The 16,294-nt window shown below is 39.7% G+C and overlaps 1 protein-coding gene across 6 annotated transcripts in view; it reads left to right on the top strand.

Moving 5' to 3' along the window:
• Mysm1 (Myb like, SWIRM and MPN domains 1) overlaps window positions 1–14,890 on the top strand; it is a 46,677-nt gene extending 31,787 nt beyond the window's left edge. For all 6 annotated transcript variants that reach the window (XM_059254538.1, XM_059254537.1, XM_059254541.1 and 3 more), the window contains 9 exons: window positions 1,987–2,041; window positions 2,383–2,433; window positions 3,390–3,464; window positions 3,951–4,139; window positions 5,242–5,374; window positions 8,460–8,565; window positions 8,741–8,798; window positions 9,816–9,984; window positions 12,165–14,890. In XM_059254538.1, the coding sequence (XP_059110521.1) occupies window positions 1,987–2,041; window positions 2,383–2,433; window positions 3,390–3,464; window positions 3,951–4,139; window positions 5,242–5,374; window positions 8,460–8,565; window positions 8,741–8,798; window positions 9,816–9,974 (826 nt within the window). In that variant the 3' untranslated portion in view covers window positions 9,975–9,984; window positions 12,165–14,890. The remainder of the gene's footprint in view (window positions 1–1,986; window positions 2,042–2,382; window positions 2,434–3,389; window positions 3,465–3,950; window positions 4,140–5,241; window positions 5,375–8,459; window positions 8,566–8,740; window positions 8,799–9,815; window positions 9,985–12,164) is intronic.
• Window positions 14,891–16,294: the final 1,404 nt, after the last annotated feature.

Genomic DNA, 16,294 nt, shown 5'->3' with positions numbered 1-16,294 from the left:
TAGAACAAGGATGACTGGACTGCTACTCACATCACCAGGCAGGCTACCTGGAAAACAGGACCCCAAGAAAGACACAGGGATCGCCCAATGATAGAGAAATGGAATGAGATCTACATGAACAGCCTGGACATGAGTGGGGGTAGTGAAGGGCGAGGGTCGAGGGAAAGAGAGCTTGGGGGAGCGGGAGATCCCAGCTGGATCAACAACAGAGAGGGAGAACAAAGAATAGGAGACCATGGTAAATGAAGACCACATGAGAACAGGAAGAAGCAAAGTGCTAGGGAGGCCCACAGAAATCCACAAAGATACCCCCACAACAGACTGCTGGCAATGGTCAAGATACAGCCCGCACTGACCTACTCTGGTGATGGGATGGCCAAACACCCTAATTGTCGTGTTAGAAACCTCATCCAACTACTGAGGGATCTGGATGCAGAGATCCATGGCTAGGCCCTGGGTGGATCTCTGGGAGTCCAATTAGCGAGAATGAGGAGGGTTTATATGAGCGAGAATTGTTGAGACCAAGGTTGGATAAAGCACAGGGACAAATAGCCAAACGAACGGAAACACATGAACTATGAACCAATGGCTGAGGGGTCACCAACTGGATCAGGCCTTCTGAATGGGTGAGACAATTGATTGGCTTGATCTGTTTGGGAGGCATCCAGGCAGTGGGACCGGGTCCTGTGCTCATTGCATGAGTTGGCTGTTTGAAACCTGGGGCCTATGCAGGATGGCTTGGCTCGGCCTGGGAGGAGGGCACTGGGCCTGCCTGGACTGAGTCTACCAGGTTGATCTCAGTCCCTGGGGGAGGCTTTGCCTTGGAGGAGGTGGGAATGGGGGGGTGGGCTGGGGGAGAAGGTGAGGGGGGCCGGAGGGGGGAGAACAAGGGAATCCGTGGCTGATATGTAGAACCGAATTGTATTGCAAAATAAAAAAAAAAAAATTTTAAAAAAAATTCCTACATGTTTTGGGCCCTGGGGTACAAGCCTAATAAAACAAAATACCTTTACACACTCTTGTCATATGGGAATTCCATATGCTACTCTTTCCAAGTTGTCTTAATAGAAACATTTCTGATTGCTTTTCTTTGTATAAACATTCTTCCGATATACCTGGAGATACAGCTCAGTGATTAGGAGCACTTACTCTTGCAGAGGACCTAGGTTCAGTTCCCAGAACCAACATGGTGGCTCACAAACATCTATAACTCTAGTTCTGAGGGATCTGACATCCTCTTTGGACCGTTGTGGGTACCAGCACACATATACATATCTACTTTCAGGCAAAACACTGATACATATAAAGTAAAATTTTATAAATCTAAAAATAATACTAAATTAAATTGTTCTGCTATTTTCTTCATAACTCAATTTTTAGTGGTCAAAACCTTTCTTAGTCTTTTCTTTACATTTTTGAAGTAATATCATAGGCCTTTCTGTTTGCTTTAATCTGTTTGATAGACTTGTTAGTTACTCCTTAATTTAACTGCTATTTCTTCAATCCCCACTATAGTGACCTACTATGATGCTGACAAGTTTTGGTATCTATGTGTTTCCTTTGAGACAGAGTCTCAGTATAGATCCCTGGTTGGCCTAGAGCTCACTATGTAGAACAGGCTGGCCCTTGCCTCGTGAGTAGTGGGATTCAAGGTGTACATCACAACACTTAGCCTGGCAAGCTGTTTTGAGAAACTTCTTACTTGAGCTTCTGTCAGGTCTCATGTTGGGGAAATAATTGTTTCCCTGAACTTTTGATATCTCTTTTCAGTTGAAGAGCTGTGTCTGCTCACCAGCTCCTTCAGTTGCTAAAAGAAAATAAAACAACAGAGCTACTTTGTCCCAGACTTCCTGCTTTGTCAGATCTAAAACAATGTGTAGCTCCTTATAAGGATTCTCCTACTCTAATATTTTTTCATACAGGCAAAAGTTCGGGTTTATATTATTGCTAATTTTTCAAATTAGTGATTTTTTTTTTCTTTTTCAGCTCACTTGATCCCTTCCAACTGATACCTTGTAATTTTTTCAGTGAAGAAAAACAGGTACTTGTTATCAATGAGTAATCACAAATAATGCCCTCATTGGACAGGAATTACTTACTCTTTATCTGTGTGTGTGAGGCATGTGTATGAATGAATTGGACATGGCAGGGTATAGTAAGGATCGGGTGAATGAGTCAGGCAGAAAATGAGAGGGAAGAGCAGTTTCCTGCTAGGGCTTTGAAGCTTAGTTGTTTTTAAGTCTCATTTGTCCTGAACTTTGATCAATGATGAGAACTTGGTGGGGTGGGTAAGGAGAAAAGGGTGGATATTCCAACTGGGGAGAACAAAAATCTCAGTATTTATGCTTTTCTTTTTATATTTCTTTTCTTTTTATATTTCAGGAGCCATTTCAGGTGAAAGTAGCTTCAGAAGCACTTTTAATAATGGATTTGGTAAGGATAACCTATTGTGCTTAGTTATTCTGATTTCTGTTCTTGTATTTCCTTTATTCATTTTTTTGTAGACCTAAGAGAAAATGGAAGACTTATATTTCAGATTTTAACTGTTTTCTTTATAAGAAATCTAATTTCTTTTGAAGGAAAGCCAGACAAGTGCATGTTTCTATATTTTAGAAAAAAATAAATTTCTGTGAGTTTTGCAGATTGTCTACCATCATTAACCTCTGACCATTTTCTAATATCCCATGTCTGCTGTCCAGATGACTGAAACTCCACTACATCTAAACTGCAGAGGCTCCTTGGGTGTACTGCCTGCAGACCCTCTAACAGTTGTGTGTGTTTCAGGTCATTTTCTACAGAAGGTTCTAGAGTGACTCACTCTGTGTCCTTTGAATGCAGTTGGTATCTTTCTTTTTAAGTGAAGAAGTTCCATATTGGTAGAATTATTAAGACAACTCCACATAGTTAAACGGGAGGTTTATTTTGTGGGGTAACTTACAAGTGAAGGGATAGGTAACAGGGTCTGGGAAAGGTGAAGCACAGTCCAGCGGTGTTCTCTGGAGAACTCTGCTCTGTCTACCTCCAGTGTCCAGGATCCAGGAACCAAGAAAGCCGGCCCATCCGGATCTCGGGTCTTCAGGGGTCCTGTCTCAGCTCCGCCTTATAGGCGTGACAGTTACCGAAGCCTCAGTGCGGGTGGTATTTCCAGGTCAAAGCTGGAATGGCTACCCACTACAGTTCTGTCTTCTACTATGTGCTTCAAAGCTTCCTAGGTAGCTAAAAGGAAAAGGGTGTGAAGTCTGAGCCAGCTGCTTGGAGCCCAGCTGCCAGCTCCCTGCTGTGCCTGTCTATTCAGAGCAGTGCAGTTGCTGTTCTGCAACACTGTTCTATGATTCTTTGTTGACTGCGAGTGTGGATTTGGTCTGAGGAGTCTGTCCTGTTTCTTTTAGCATGCTCATGTCTCTATGGCAGAGGTGATTGGGCTGTTAGGAGGAAGATACTCAGAAGCTGAGAAAACTGTTGAAGTAAGTCTTACTTTTCAAACATTTAAGTTACCGAGTCTTGGTGCCATACCAAACATTTTATGGAACCCAGAAAATATTGATTCTATCTGTATGTGTGAGAGTATACATGTATAGAAAATTACGTATTCAGAAGTGACTTAGCATTCTATTTACTGAGCATCTGTTTCCTGTCAAAAGAGAGAGGATCCTGCCAGCCTTGGCTACCCACTACCTTTACCAATGAAAAGCTACAACTAAGGGCAGTAATGTATTCTAGTGCTTGTGGGTAAACACTGGTATACATCATTCTGCTGAAATTATTTTCATATGTAACAGGAATTGTTGAAAATGCCTTTGGGTAGGTGTTATGGTGCAACCTGGAAACTCACCATTATCATGCCTTTTAGATTAGAAAAATGCTACCTAAGTTTGTAGCTTACAGTCACACTTTTGGAGTTTATTTAGCAAGGAATAGAATTGATAGGATTTCACTATGATCATTTACAGGTGTGTGCAGCAGAACCATGTAACAGTCTGAGTACAGGACTACAATGCGAGATGGATCCTGTATCACAAACGCAGGCCTCAGAAACCTTGGCTCTTAGAGGCTACAGTGTTATTGGGTGGTACCATTCTCATCCTGCATTTGATCCTAATCCATCTTTACGAGATATTGACACACAAGCCAAATATCAGGTGTGTTTATACTATTATATACCTACATTTTGTAAATTATTACACATCCTCCTGTTGATTTCTATGAAGTAAAACATCTGTTATTTTTAGCTTTACACTAAGTTTTTACATCTACAATTTTGAAATAACTTGCTTTTTTTTCCTATTACATCAATAAGTATTTGGAAAGTCAACAGTTGAGTATAGACAGGTTTTTTTGTTTTGTTTGTTTGTTTTAGTATGGACAAGCTCCTAGAGCCCTTAAAAACTGCCAGAAAGAAGTAGGACAAGACTTGTTATAACTGTAATAGTTGGAAGGATTGATATATCTCTTTGTAAAAAACAAGTTGTGTTTTTACTCACTGTTACGTTTAATGTGTATTTTCTTTGTAGGTAGCTATTTGTTATTGCCTTGTTAATAAGAATTACAGTCAAATGATTTGGCATGTATGTAAACACATTTGTGGTATGGGTTTTGTTTGACAAAGACTCTTACTCTGTGGGCCCAGATTGGCCTGGAACTTGTGGTAATTCTCCACTCTCCTGTCTCAGCCACTTAAATACTGAGATAGATGTGTACCACCACACCCAACTAATATATGTGGCACTTCTGTTGTCTTTTTGTTTTTAATTTTGTATGTTTGTTTGTGAGGTGAGGTGCACACTGATGTATTTGCATATGAGCCAGAGGAGAACATTTGGTGTCCTCTTCTGTCACTTTCCGTTTTATTCCCTTGAGATGGGATTTCTCCCGGAACCTGTAGCTAGACTGGTACCCAGCAGTCCTCCTGTCTTCCCATTCCCTTCCCCAGCTCTTCGGCTACAATTTACAGGTGCATATAACTGATTACAACAGGCTTATGTGGATTCTGAATAGGGAAACCTGCTCGTCCTGCTTGCACAACTTCTCTTACATACCAAGTCTTCTCCCTAGCCATGCTTTATGTTCTTTTAAAGATCATCTCTGATGACAGTGAACAGTTTGGGCCTGAAATGAGTACATAAGGCATTTCATTCAGTTGCTGCTGTTTGGATAGGGCTCTTTTTTGTTATCTTTTCTCCAATTAACTATCAATTAGAGCCTTGATAGTTGAAATTAATTAAACTTTTCTTTTCATTGTAGAGTTACTTCTCCAGAGGAGGAGCAAAGTTCATTGGAATGATTGTTAGTCCATATAATCGAAGTAATCCTTTACCATATTCCCAGATTACCTGCTTGGTTATAAGTGAAGAAGTTAGCCCTGACGGTGCCTATCGTAAGTTTCAGCAATAATAACTTCTTACTATCCCTATCCTCAAATCAAAGAACTTAGAACTGTGTAAAACTATTTGATGAGAAAGTGTGTTTATCAACCAAGGACTCATTGCATGCCACCTAGTTAAACCAACCTCTTTCCTTTCTTTCTGGTGTTAGCATGACCTTAGATAAAAGAATGAAAATGTGGAGAAATGTTAGAGCAGGCAGTGTATCTGCTGAGCGCTGGAGACATTGTGTTGCACAGGCAGTGTACATGCTAAGCACTGTGAACATTGCATGCATAGGACGTGTGTATATACTGGGCACTGGAGACATTGCATGTATATGTAGTATATATATACTAGGCACTGGAGACATTGCAGAACACAAGACATAATTCTCAGAAAAATATTTTCATAAATGCAATCTTGCTTTCTCTGCTGTGGTATACAAATAAAGAAAAAACAAAACCATAACCCAGCTTCCCATTACCTCCTGGATATCAGGGTTCCCAAAGACAAGCTGACTTCAGATCTCCTAAGTCCCATCCGTAATGAGAGAGGTCCAGCCCCAAATAACTCTCTCCCAGGGTCCATGGAAGAATCTTAACCACCAGCTGGGAATCTAATCTTAGGGATATCAAAAGAATCTATGCACACCATGCACTTTCAGTCCATTCACTTTATTGTTCTGAGTTCTCCCTATACTCTTCTTTTCAGCTTTCATACTTAGCTCTTGCCTGATTCTCTGTACCTTTTTCTGCTGTTCTCTTTGTTCTATCTTAGTTCTTCCCCGAGTCTCTGAAGTTTACAGTTTTTATACACATACACTCATACACTCAGCAATTCTCTGGCCAAAGCAAGGTGACAAGGCTTGAATTCTTCCCGGGTTATAAAACAAGGTAAGAGTTTACACCAGGCAGTGACTGTCAGGCTTTCTTCACGACTCAAGGAGGGGGTGACTTGTAAAAGCCTCAGTGAACTCTGAGAGGGAATAGGGTCAAATGAGAGGGAGAGAGACCTTAAATCAATTAGGGAAATCTAAGAAGGGAAAACGAGAATCCATGTGTGATACTGCATTCCTAAGTGTAGTTAGATAATAAGCTAATTAACAAAACAAGGTGGCAGGAAAAGGAGTTAAGATTTTGTTAGTGCGAGGTTAGCTTGGGGCAGCACTTTTCCTATCTGCTGGCAGGGTGAGCCCAGGGCATGCTTTTTCCATATCTGTCTAAAGCCTGTGAATCAACAAATTCATACATGTTATAGTACTATGTATGTCCTTGGATGTCCGAGAATGTCTCGAATGAGATATTTTTGCCTAGACACTTAACACTGACCAAATGCCTGTCAATGAAGATAATTGCAGGAAGACAGACCTCTAAGTTTACTTTGGAGAAAGGAACAAAGACCTAGTTGGGGGAAACAGGTTTTGACTGTGTGACTATTTTTCACACATAGCTGGGGGATGTTGTCCAAATACCCGACGTGTATAGGGGAAATTGTGCCCAATAAATTATCAATCACACTGTTAGAAGTTCTTGGGAAAAGAATCAAATGAGAAGGCTACAATAGCACACAAGAAATTCACTGCAGGAAATAGCTAATACATTCAAAAACCAGTATCACCAAACTTTGAGTTTGGGCTTCAACCTCCACCAGAGCCCCTGGCTCTAATGGGTCAGCCTTGTCAGTGCCAGCTGAGTTCCTGCTTCATAGTTCTGTGGCTCGCAGCACATCTGTCTCAAGAAAGAATTAGTTTGACATAGCCAACTACCCCACTTGCTTTCTCTGGGTTGTGTGTCTCCTTGTGGCTGTTCCACAGCAGACTAAGCAAGGCAGGGAGGGAACTTTGTAAGGAAGTGGTTGGAGACTCAGATTTTTTTCTGGGTGTAGTTCTGTGTGAACTACATTTGCAACAATCCCTTCCTTGTTGAATCATGACATCTTTGACACGTCATACTGTACTCATTTTTCTCTCCAGCTTCCAGCATGGAGCCTGGCATAAAGTGGATTCTAAATGAATATTTGCTTAATAATTAATTTCTCTTTATTCTTAATCATCTTTCTTTGATGCCCTATTCTTGGTAAAAATCTTCTCAGCACTGTTGACTGTTTTTTTTTATAAATCTGCAATACTTTTTCTGCTTAATGGCCACTTTGGCTTTTAATGCAATTTATTTATTATTTTTATATCCTTCGTACCAGCTAATCAGCACTATGAATTTTTATTGAATGAATAATATCAGTAGTAGTCCAGAATGCCCTGCTGAGTACAGCACATAATACACATAAAATTCTTCACCATAACCAGAAAGCATCACAATAAACTTGTTTTCATTTTAAGTCAGATCTCAATCTTCTGGGTTTGTCATGAGCCTCTATTCCAATCATATCTAATACAGTTAGTTGATACTTGGTACATGTGACTATTCACAATTTAATTCACTAGAATTTAATAATTTCAAACTTAAGTAATTCTGTTTCTGGCCAAAATGAAGTAATAAGGAGTTTTTTGAAGCAACCAAAATAGTAGGCAAAATATACAAAACAGTAGTATTTTAGTTAGGATATAACTCAAGGCTGTGAAGGAAGATAGTGGCTAAAAGATGGGAAGCAAATCAGTTAAGCCCAATTGCTGTCCTTTAGTGACCTGGAGGAGAGACACACAGCCTGGTCCTGGCAAACTTGTGTGAACGTGATGGAAGTGAGGCAACTGAGTTACCAGAGCGAACTCCTGAGAATTGTAGAAGACACCCCCTCAAGTAGTTAGCAAAGTATAGACAGCACATGTTTGTGAAGAGACTAGCAGAGGCAGGAGACAGCCACTGGGTACAACTGCAGTCTAAAGGCCTGGTAGTTTCCTCAGCTTTAACAGGAATGCCGCCTGCTGAGGCCACGTTGCCATGGGCTTGATGACTTGTATCCTAGGAAGGTACTATGCCTTGCTTTGCAGAGAACAGTCCAATTTGTTGCTGATACTGCCCTTTTCCGCTTAGAATGATAAGTGAGATGCCATCCTGCCTTGGATGGTGCTTTTCACAGAGCTGTTGGAAAACGAGATTGGAGAAATAGTTGATGAAAATGTGCCTCTTTACACTTCTCTAGGTTTACCTTACAAATTTGAAGTCCAACAGATGTTAGAAGAACCGCAGTGGGAATTAGTGTTTGAAAAGACAAGATGGATAATTGAAAAATACAGGCTTTCTCATAGGTATGTGCCTTGGTTTGTGATGGCCTCACATTTACAGTCTTTCTCATTAAATTGAATCAGAGAAAGCAAAGCCTAGATTTAAGACAGAATCCTGATATCTAGCATCAGTGACAGTTTACTACACAACCAGTTGTATGTTTGTCTCATCGGTTTCTTTTCACATGTCTTCCTACAGCAGTGTCCCCATGGATAGAATCTTCCGCCGGGATTCGGACCTAACTTGTTTGCAGAAAGTAAGCTGCCTTCAGTTTTAATTGCTTTCATTACTCCGATTCCAAAGCTGGTGTTCTTGGTGTGTTTTTCACCGTTCAGTGGATACATTTTCTGTTTCCTTTATTGATTTACTCTGTAAAATTAATGTGTTTTATTGGCTGAGCTTATACATAGAAATAATACTATTTTAGAATGCATTTGTCATTGTTGACTGATACATTTCTTAGTGGGGTTACTATTGTGTAAAATGAAGAACCTTTGATCTTTCTTTAAAATTCATAAGTATCATGTTTCCCTTTTAACCATAACACCTGGCCATTTTTTAAAAATACAGTATAAATCTAATTTAAGTGGTCATTTTGCTCTAACTTGGTCCTTGGAAAATAAGGATTTAGGTTCCCCACCCACTCTACCCCCCCAAGTACCCCACCCCCCATGTACACACATGGTAAGATGAATAGATTGTCAATATTCTAGTTTTGTTTTAGCCATTTGGGGATATTCTGAAAAAGTAAATATATTAAGTTCTTTTTGCTACATTTTCCTATATACTGTTGAAAGACCAATGTGTACATCTCCAATAAAACTGGTGAAGAACTATATACTTAGTTCTTTTCTCATTCCCTTTCTCTGTCTCTTTTCTCTGCTTGGTTTTGGTGCTGGGGCTCAATTCTGAGCTGTGCATGTGGTCACCAGGCACTGTGCTTCATCCCTAGACCCACAGTCTTATGTGCTTCTTTGTTCTTGCTGTTTCTGAGTCTTTAGAGATGGCTCTGTAAATGTAACTGCTCAAGGGGCAAAAATCCTAGATTTGTCCCAAGTAGAGAGCATTGTTTGCACATGTTTGTGTCCTGTGGAGTTGTAAGGGACTAAACTTAACCTTCAGCAGTGATTCCAGTGTTCCAGGCTGAGATTGTTGAGAACAGTGTCTCTCCTTTGAGAATTAAGAAATCTGAGGTTTGAGAAGAAATTGTGACAGTTATACAAGCCCTCTTAATACTTAAGTATTTAAATATAAAACTTTTCCTTTCAACTAGCTTTTGGAGTGTCTAAGGAAAACACTAAGCAAAGTAGCCAACTGCTTCGTCGTCGAGGAATTCTTGACTCAAATAGAAAATTTGTTCCTTTCCAATTACAAAAGCAAGGAAGAAAATGGACCGGCTGAAGAGAACAGTACAAAGGAGTTGTTCTTGTAATTATCTAAAAGTAAGACGTTCTGTTTTAATCTTGGCATACTACTGTAAATAATTGAGATTTTTTTTTAAAGCAGTATAACTTTATTCTTTTAATACATAAAATTCTAAACTTTCCCACATACATAATGGGAAAAGGAAGAAAGATAGGCTTGTTCTCATAGAGTGGTAATCAAGAGTTCTTGTCTGTGTTAAGCAATGTAATAGACTATGAAAGCTTGAGCAGTGATCGGCTTTACTGTGTATCCAGCTTGATCAGTAGACTGTGTCTATGTTTTCCTTCTTCTTTGAAGTATTTTCTTTTTCATTTTGGCATCTTATCTCATTAGAAATACTTATTTTCTTCCCATGTGCTTTGGTGGTGAGATTTGTGTTTGTTATTTGGATATCGCAGCTTATGTGTAGTGTGAGTTAATGTGGTTGAGAACTTCTGACTACTAAATCTAACAGCATGCTATAGATTGCCAACACGGGCATAAGGAGAGGATCTTTAAACATTCAGACAAGAAAACAAAGGAGAGAAGAACCAGTTTTCAGTCCTGTTATTTGCTTTAGTTTTAGTGTGTAGCTCTGTACAGATAGTGAGCCTTCTCAGTGATTTCAACATGTTAGATGACTGCACAAGTGAAATCAGTAGCTCCAACTCTAATTACAGTAGTGTGGTAAAATGTCATTGACTTGGACTTGGCAATGTAACCCTCCACCTAGCCTTTTCCCTGCTGTTAAGATAAAGAAACAAATCACAATAAAGCTTAAATCAGATGTTGGAGTTTTAGAAACAAAGAGATGCCATCTAGCATTTTACATATTTAAGCCAGTTTCGTACTTCCTGAATAAGAAATGGAGGCTAGTACACTTTCGTGGAGAGGACCAGCTAGTGTATTTCTGTCAGCTGGAGAACTGCTGTTTGTCCACCGTCCAGGCCTTCTTAATGGTGACAGTTTTGTTACCTTGAAACTGAGTTGAGTTAAGCCTTTTCCTTCTTTGTTGTTGTTGCAGTTGTAGCAAAGAAGAGGGCAGCACTGGGTGGAGTGGCCTCACAGTCTTAGGTGGCCTGAAACTGATTTGGGCTGTGTGATTTGAAGAAACAGCGTTGGCTGTCTCTAGGCCTCCCGCTCTTATTCCAGCTCTGATTTTATCTTTTTTTTTTTTTTTTTTTTAGGTTTCTTCTTTGGAACTTCATTTTAAGATTGTACAGTTCCAAAATTAATGTGTATTTTTTAAAGAAAACTAGTAGTTTTTCCATTTCTCTATATACATTTAATATGAACAATGAAACATACTTTGTAAAATCATCTTGATGTCTGGAAATATACAAACTCCCAAAGCAAAAAAATCAGGAATCTTGAGCTCTCAACATAATTTGAGCCAGCTTTGGTATGTGACCTAGTCACAGTCACGACATGTCTGAAATCCAGGTGTCTCCGTTGAAATTGAGAGAGCTGAATTTTATAACTTGGTGTCTCTTCAAGCCCAGAAGGTGACAAAAGTCGGCAGCACCTCACTCTTTCATGCTTCCCTTCCTCCTTACCTGCTTTTTCACAGGCTGTTGGAACGGACCTAGGAGCAGATGTTGATTAACTTTCTTGATTGTTGTTGCCCTAGAATGTTGTTGAGTTGTTAAAAGTTCTTTGTCAAATCTGGGTTTTTCCACATGCCTGTGGTTAATCATAGGTACTCCCCTGAGCTACATTATAAGGACTTAAAAGATGGCCAGAGACAGAGTGTAGGGCCTTGAGAACACAAAGTTTTAAGCAACTATTGAAGGGTCTATTTTTCTATCTATAGAATACATTTATAATTTATCTTATGAAATACTTTTAAATACAAAGAAGTATATACAAAGCACAGATATCTCAAACCTACTGTTAAGAAAGTACCACACAGGAATTAAATTCTTTACCAGTTGTGGTTTTGGGGTTTTTTGGGGGGTTTTTTTGGAGGGTTGGGGGTGGTTTTTCAAGACAGTGTTTGTATAGCCTTGGCTGTCCTGGAACTCACAGAGGCTGGCCTTGAACTCACAGAGATCCACCTGCCTCTGCCTCCCTAGTGCTGGGATTATAGGTGTGTGCTACCACTGCCCGGCTTTCCTGACCAGTGTTAACAGCATGAATTTAGAACATTCCGATTTATCATTTGTCTCCTGTTGTTTCCTGTCTGTTCTCCATGTGGCTTTCTTTTCTCTTGTCATAGTGTCTACATGCTTTGGCAACTGCAGATGACTCCTATGCTGACCTTGCCAACCTTGACCTCCTGAGAATAGTTAGAGCCAAGGCCTTAAAGAAGCACAGATGAGTCTGGAACCAAGGGGGCATGTAACACAGAAGTTGATGAAGCAAGCTCCTAAAGAAAAGCCCTTTAGGAAACAGTGTGTGTAGAAGTGGAGGACCGGAGACACCTGAGACTCTTCATCCAAGTTCTGTCTTTTTGGAGGATACAACTGTAAAATAATGATTTTAATTTGTTTCCTGTTCTGATTTTATAAAGAAATTTAATAATGGTACTTCTCCTATATTAGACTTAATGTTCTTCAAAAATAATAAGAAAGCAAAATCAGGCCATCATTTAACCTTGAACCGTTCTTCTCCAGTCCTTTTAAATGGCCTGGAGCTCCCATTTCTAGAGTTGGTTTGACCCCATGCTCACAGCTCATGAGCACTTTTGCACACCTAGACCCCTTCCATAAAAAACTTAAATTTATATTTTATAATTGTGTTTGTGTAAAATGACAGTATTCATATTTTGGATTAAAATATTCCTTTAATCTAAAACTTGGATTATTTTTACAAATAAAATTAAGTAAAATGTTTGTTACATGCTCTGGGAGTCTGAGACACTGTGCCTTATGTGTGGTTTGCCCTGTCTGTATTCAGAAGGTGCCGGAAAAATGCGGTTGGTGTTCTCTGTCCTCTTCCCACCACCTCTAGGTTATCTCTTGTCACTCAACCCAGTAGCACTGCAGTTTCCACTCTCACGGGCCTATCCGTCTGAACTGCATTCTTTCCCATCCTAGCCAGAACTCAGGGTATTGCTTAGTACCGTTCATTCTTGGGAGAGAGGGACAGAGACTGGGGAGTGAGGGTGGGGAGACAGTAGTTAGACGTCAGTAGATAGATAGATGTTTTTTATTCTGGTTCCTACTTTGTCAATTTGTGCCCTGCCTCACAGGGTGAGGTCCCTTTCTTTCTTCCCTTTCATCTCAGGCCCTTTTATTCATCCATCCTCATAGCTCATAGGTATAAGATCTTTATATCAATTTGCTGGAGGTGATAAACAGACCCAGTCAGATTTCCCTGCAGTTGTTTAGTACTGGCTCAGGCTTCTCCCCAGAATGTTCCTCCTTCCAGGCTGAGGAGTAAGTGAAGTCTGTGACAGGCAGACTGCAAGCACATTCAGCCTCTTCAGTTTTCAGAACAAAGAAAATGTCAGCCTCAGCATGCCAGCCCAAGCTGTCATGCTTTTTAGATTTTATGCTTTTTACCGTATATATTGCTGGGTTTGAGTGCAATGGAGAAGCTGATAGAACCAGTATGCCCAAGAGTGCTGCTCTGTCCTGTGCCAGCAGAAGCCACCTAATTGACCTCCTGCTTGTCCCACACACTTGTATGTCATCAGCAGACATCTCATGTGAGTTTCTTATCAGTAGTAGAGCTGGTCAACCAAATTTTCTTTTTTCTTCTCTCACCTTTACCACCAAGAGACTTAATCTGGTGCCACATGGTATGGCATGAAGAAAGAGTACTTTCACAGAAGCACAAAGAAAAGCGCATGTTTTGATAAACATGTACTCTTATCAGCATTAACAAATTTAACAAAGAAATTTGATCTGCATCTCCACTTTCCTATTCTTTAATAATGCTCTTATGACTTTATATATTTTGTAATATGCCCAGAAAAAAAATCACAGGAGAATAATGTACTGTATTTAGGTTATTTCCTGACCTTTTCTGAAATGGTTTTATTCATGCTTTCATTTCCTGAAATTTTGCTTTCTGGTATTTCTTCTAAGCTACCTCATTCCCTTAGTGCCCCCACTAGATCAAAAGCATCCAATTAAAGGGTTCTAAAGGAAGCTAAACTTTAAAGGTGAAATTAAATCCCAGCACCTGGGTGACTTTTATTCCCCTCCTTTGGTGTTCCTGTCATATACTCATGAGTCCCAGGGAAAATGCCTGGTTTGTTTTCTCTGAGATTTCCTAGTAGCTTTCCAGGAATTCATTAAGTGTTCTCACAGTTCATATTCCTGTTTCATATGTTATCATAAAATTGAGCCTGTGTGGTGGTACACACCTTTAATTCCAGAACTCAGAAGTAGAGGCAAATGGATCTCTGAGTTTGCGGCCAGCCTGGTCTACATAATGAGTTCCGGGAACAGGACTGAATAGTAAGACCCTATCTTTAAAACAGAACAAAACAAAGAAAAAATTGTCTGCTTTAGCATATGGATTCTAAAATTGTGGTTAGATTTTAGCATGGTTTATGCAGATGAGTCATTTGCCTTTAAATGTGTAGAGTGGAGTTGACTTGCAGAGTTATGTTATATATAAGATACTGCATGACAGTTTATAAACTTGTCACTGTTTTCCTACAATATTAGCAGTTTTTGTGAATTTTTTCACTAGTTTGCATTTTACAGTGTCCTACAACAATATAATGATTTAAAACTATTTGTACATTTAAATGTTATGCTACATTGTATATATCTACATTAAAAACATTGTAAATATCAGTGTTTGTAGAATTATAAAGATTTTCCCCAAAATATGAACTCATCTTTCTATACTTACTTGTGACATATTAAAAATAACCTAATTTTAAGCTTTGATTAAGATATTATCTCACAATGAAAGCTAAGGAAAAACATGCTACCACATTGATGTAAATAAAAATTTGAAAATAAAACAGGTGTCTTTTGTAAACTCTTGTGTCTTTGTAAACTATTAGCAATATATGTATTGAATTACAAAAAGAAGGCACTGTCTTAGTTACCTTCATTGCTGTGACAAAAACCATAACAAAGGCAGCTTACAAAAGAGCATTTAATTAGGGTTCACGCTTCTAGAAGGTTCTAGAGGGTTCATGACCATCATGTCAGGGAGTATAGCAGTAGGCATGGCATTGGAGCAGGAGCTGAGAGCTTACATTATCTTATCCCCAAAAAGAAGGCAGAGAGAGAGAGAGAGAGAGAGAGAGAGAGAGAGAGAGAGAGAGAGAGAGAGAGAGAGAGAGATGGGAATGGCATGGGCTCTGGAAACCTTAAAGCCTGCTCCTCGGTATCACCTCCTCCCACAAAGTTTCACCTAGTCCTTCCCAAACAGTTCCACCAATGGACACCAGGTATTCAAATGTGTGAGCCTGTGGGGGCCTTTCAGGAACATTCAAACCCCACAGCCCCATTAATTCAGCCAGGGTTTGTTGAGCATTTCTTAACACTGTACATAGAGACACAAAGACTAGTAAATCTTACCTTCTTTCTACAAGAACCCTATCACCTTATTGGTGGGAAATACAAAACAAGCTACAATTGGTTGTAAAACGGCTATAGACAGTTTCCAAGTAGAGAGTAGTGGCAAGAAGTCTCTGGACCAGGAGTGTGAGATCAGTGCCTTTGGAAGAAATGTCTGACAGGATTTGATTATGTGATGTTTAGGAAAAGATGGTGCAGATAGAAGTGACCTCAGCACAGCTGTGGAGGTAAGAAAACTTGAAAATATTTTGATCAAAGAGTAGGGTATGTGAAGATGGCAATTATGAAAAATACAACCAGCCCACTTAATTTTAAGTTACAGAAAATAATAAAGTAGAAGCCAGTGAAGTAGTAGGTAAAGGCATCTGATGATGACCCAAGTTGTTCCCAAGAGCCATGTGGTGGAAAGAACCAACTCCTGCTGGTTGCCCTCTGACCTCCACACATACCCCATGTCAAATGCTCACACATACACACACAAAATATTTTTTAAAAATTTTAAGTAAGTAGAAAAAAATCTCATCTTAAAAATTAGGTGAATATTGGCTTAACTGGTTTTGAACTTTGTTTTTCCCCCCTAGCATGTAAGAAATTACACATTTTATGTAAGGCTTTAATTTCTCTACTATCCTCATTAAAAACACCAGCTTAGGGATGCAGCTCAGTAGCTTTCCAGGTGAGTGAGATGTTGTAAGATGTGCCCATTCTTTCTGTAGGAGCTTGGCATTCCATGCTGTGGTCTGTCCTCTGGATCTGGTAGTATACAGTGGAGCATCAGACTGTCCCTCATGTCTGATACAGGTGTGTCTCTGATACAGGTGAACTACTATGGCTACTTACCAGAGAGATTGCCAAG

The sequence above is a fragment of the Peromyscus eremicus genome, chromosome 2 (assembly GCF_949786415.1).
Source record: "Peromyscus eremicus chromosome 2, PerEre_H2_v1, whole genome shotgun sequence".
NCBI classification, from domain to species: domain Eukaryota; kingdom Metazoa; phylum Chordata; class Mammalia; order Rodentia; family Cricetidae; genus Peromyscus; species Peromyscus eremicus.
The sequence above is the reverse complement of the archived record's forward strand: the minus strand, read 5'-3'. Positions and strand labels throughout refer to the sequence as shown.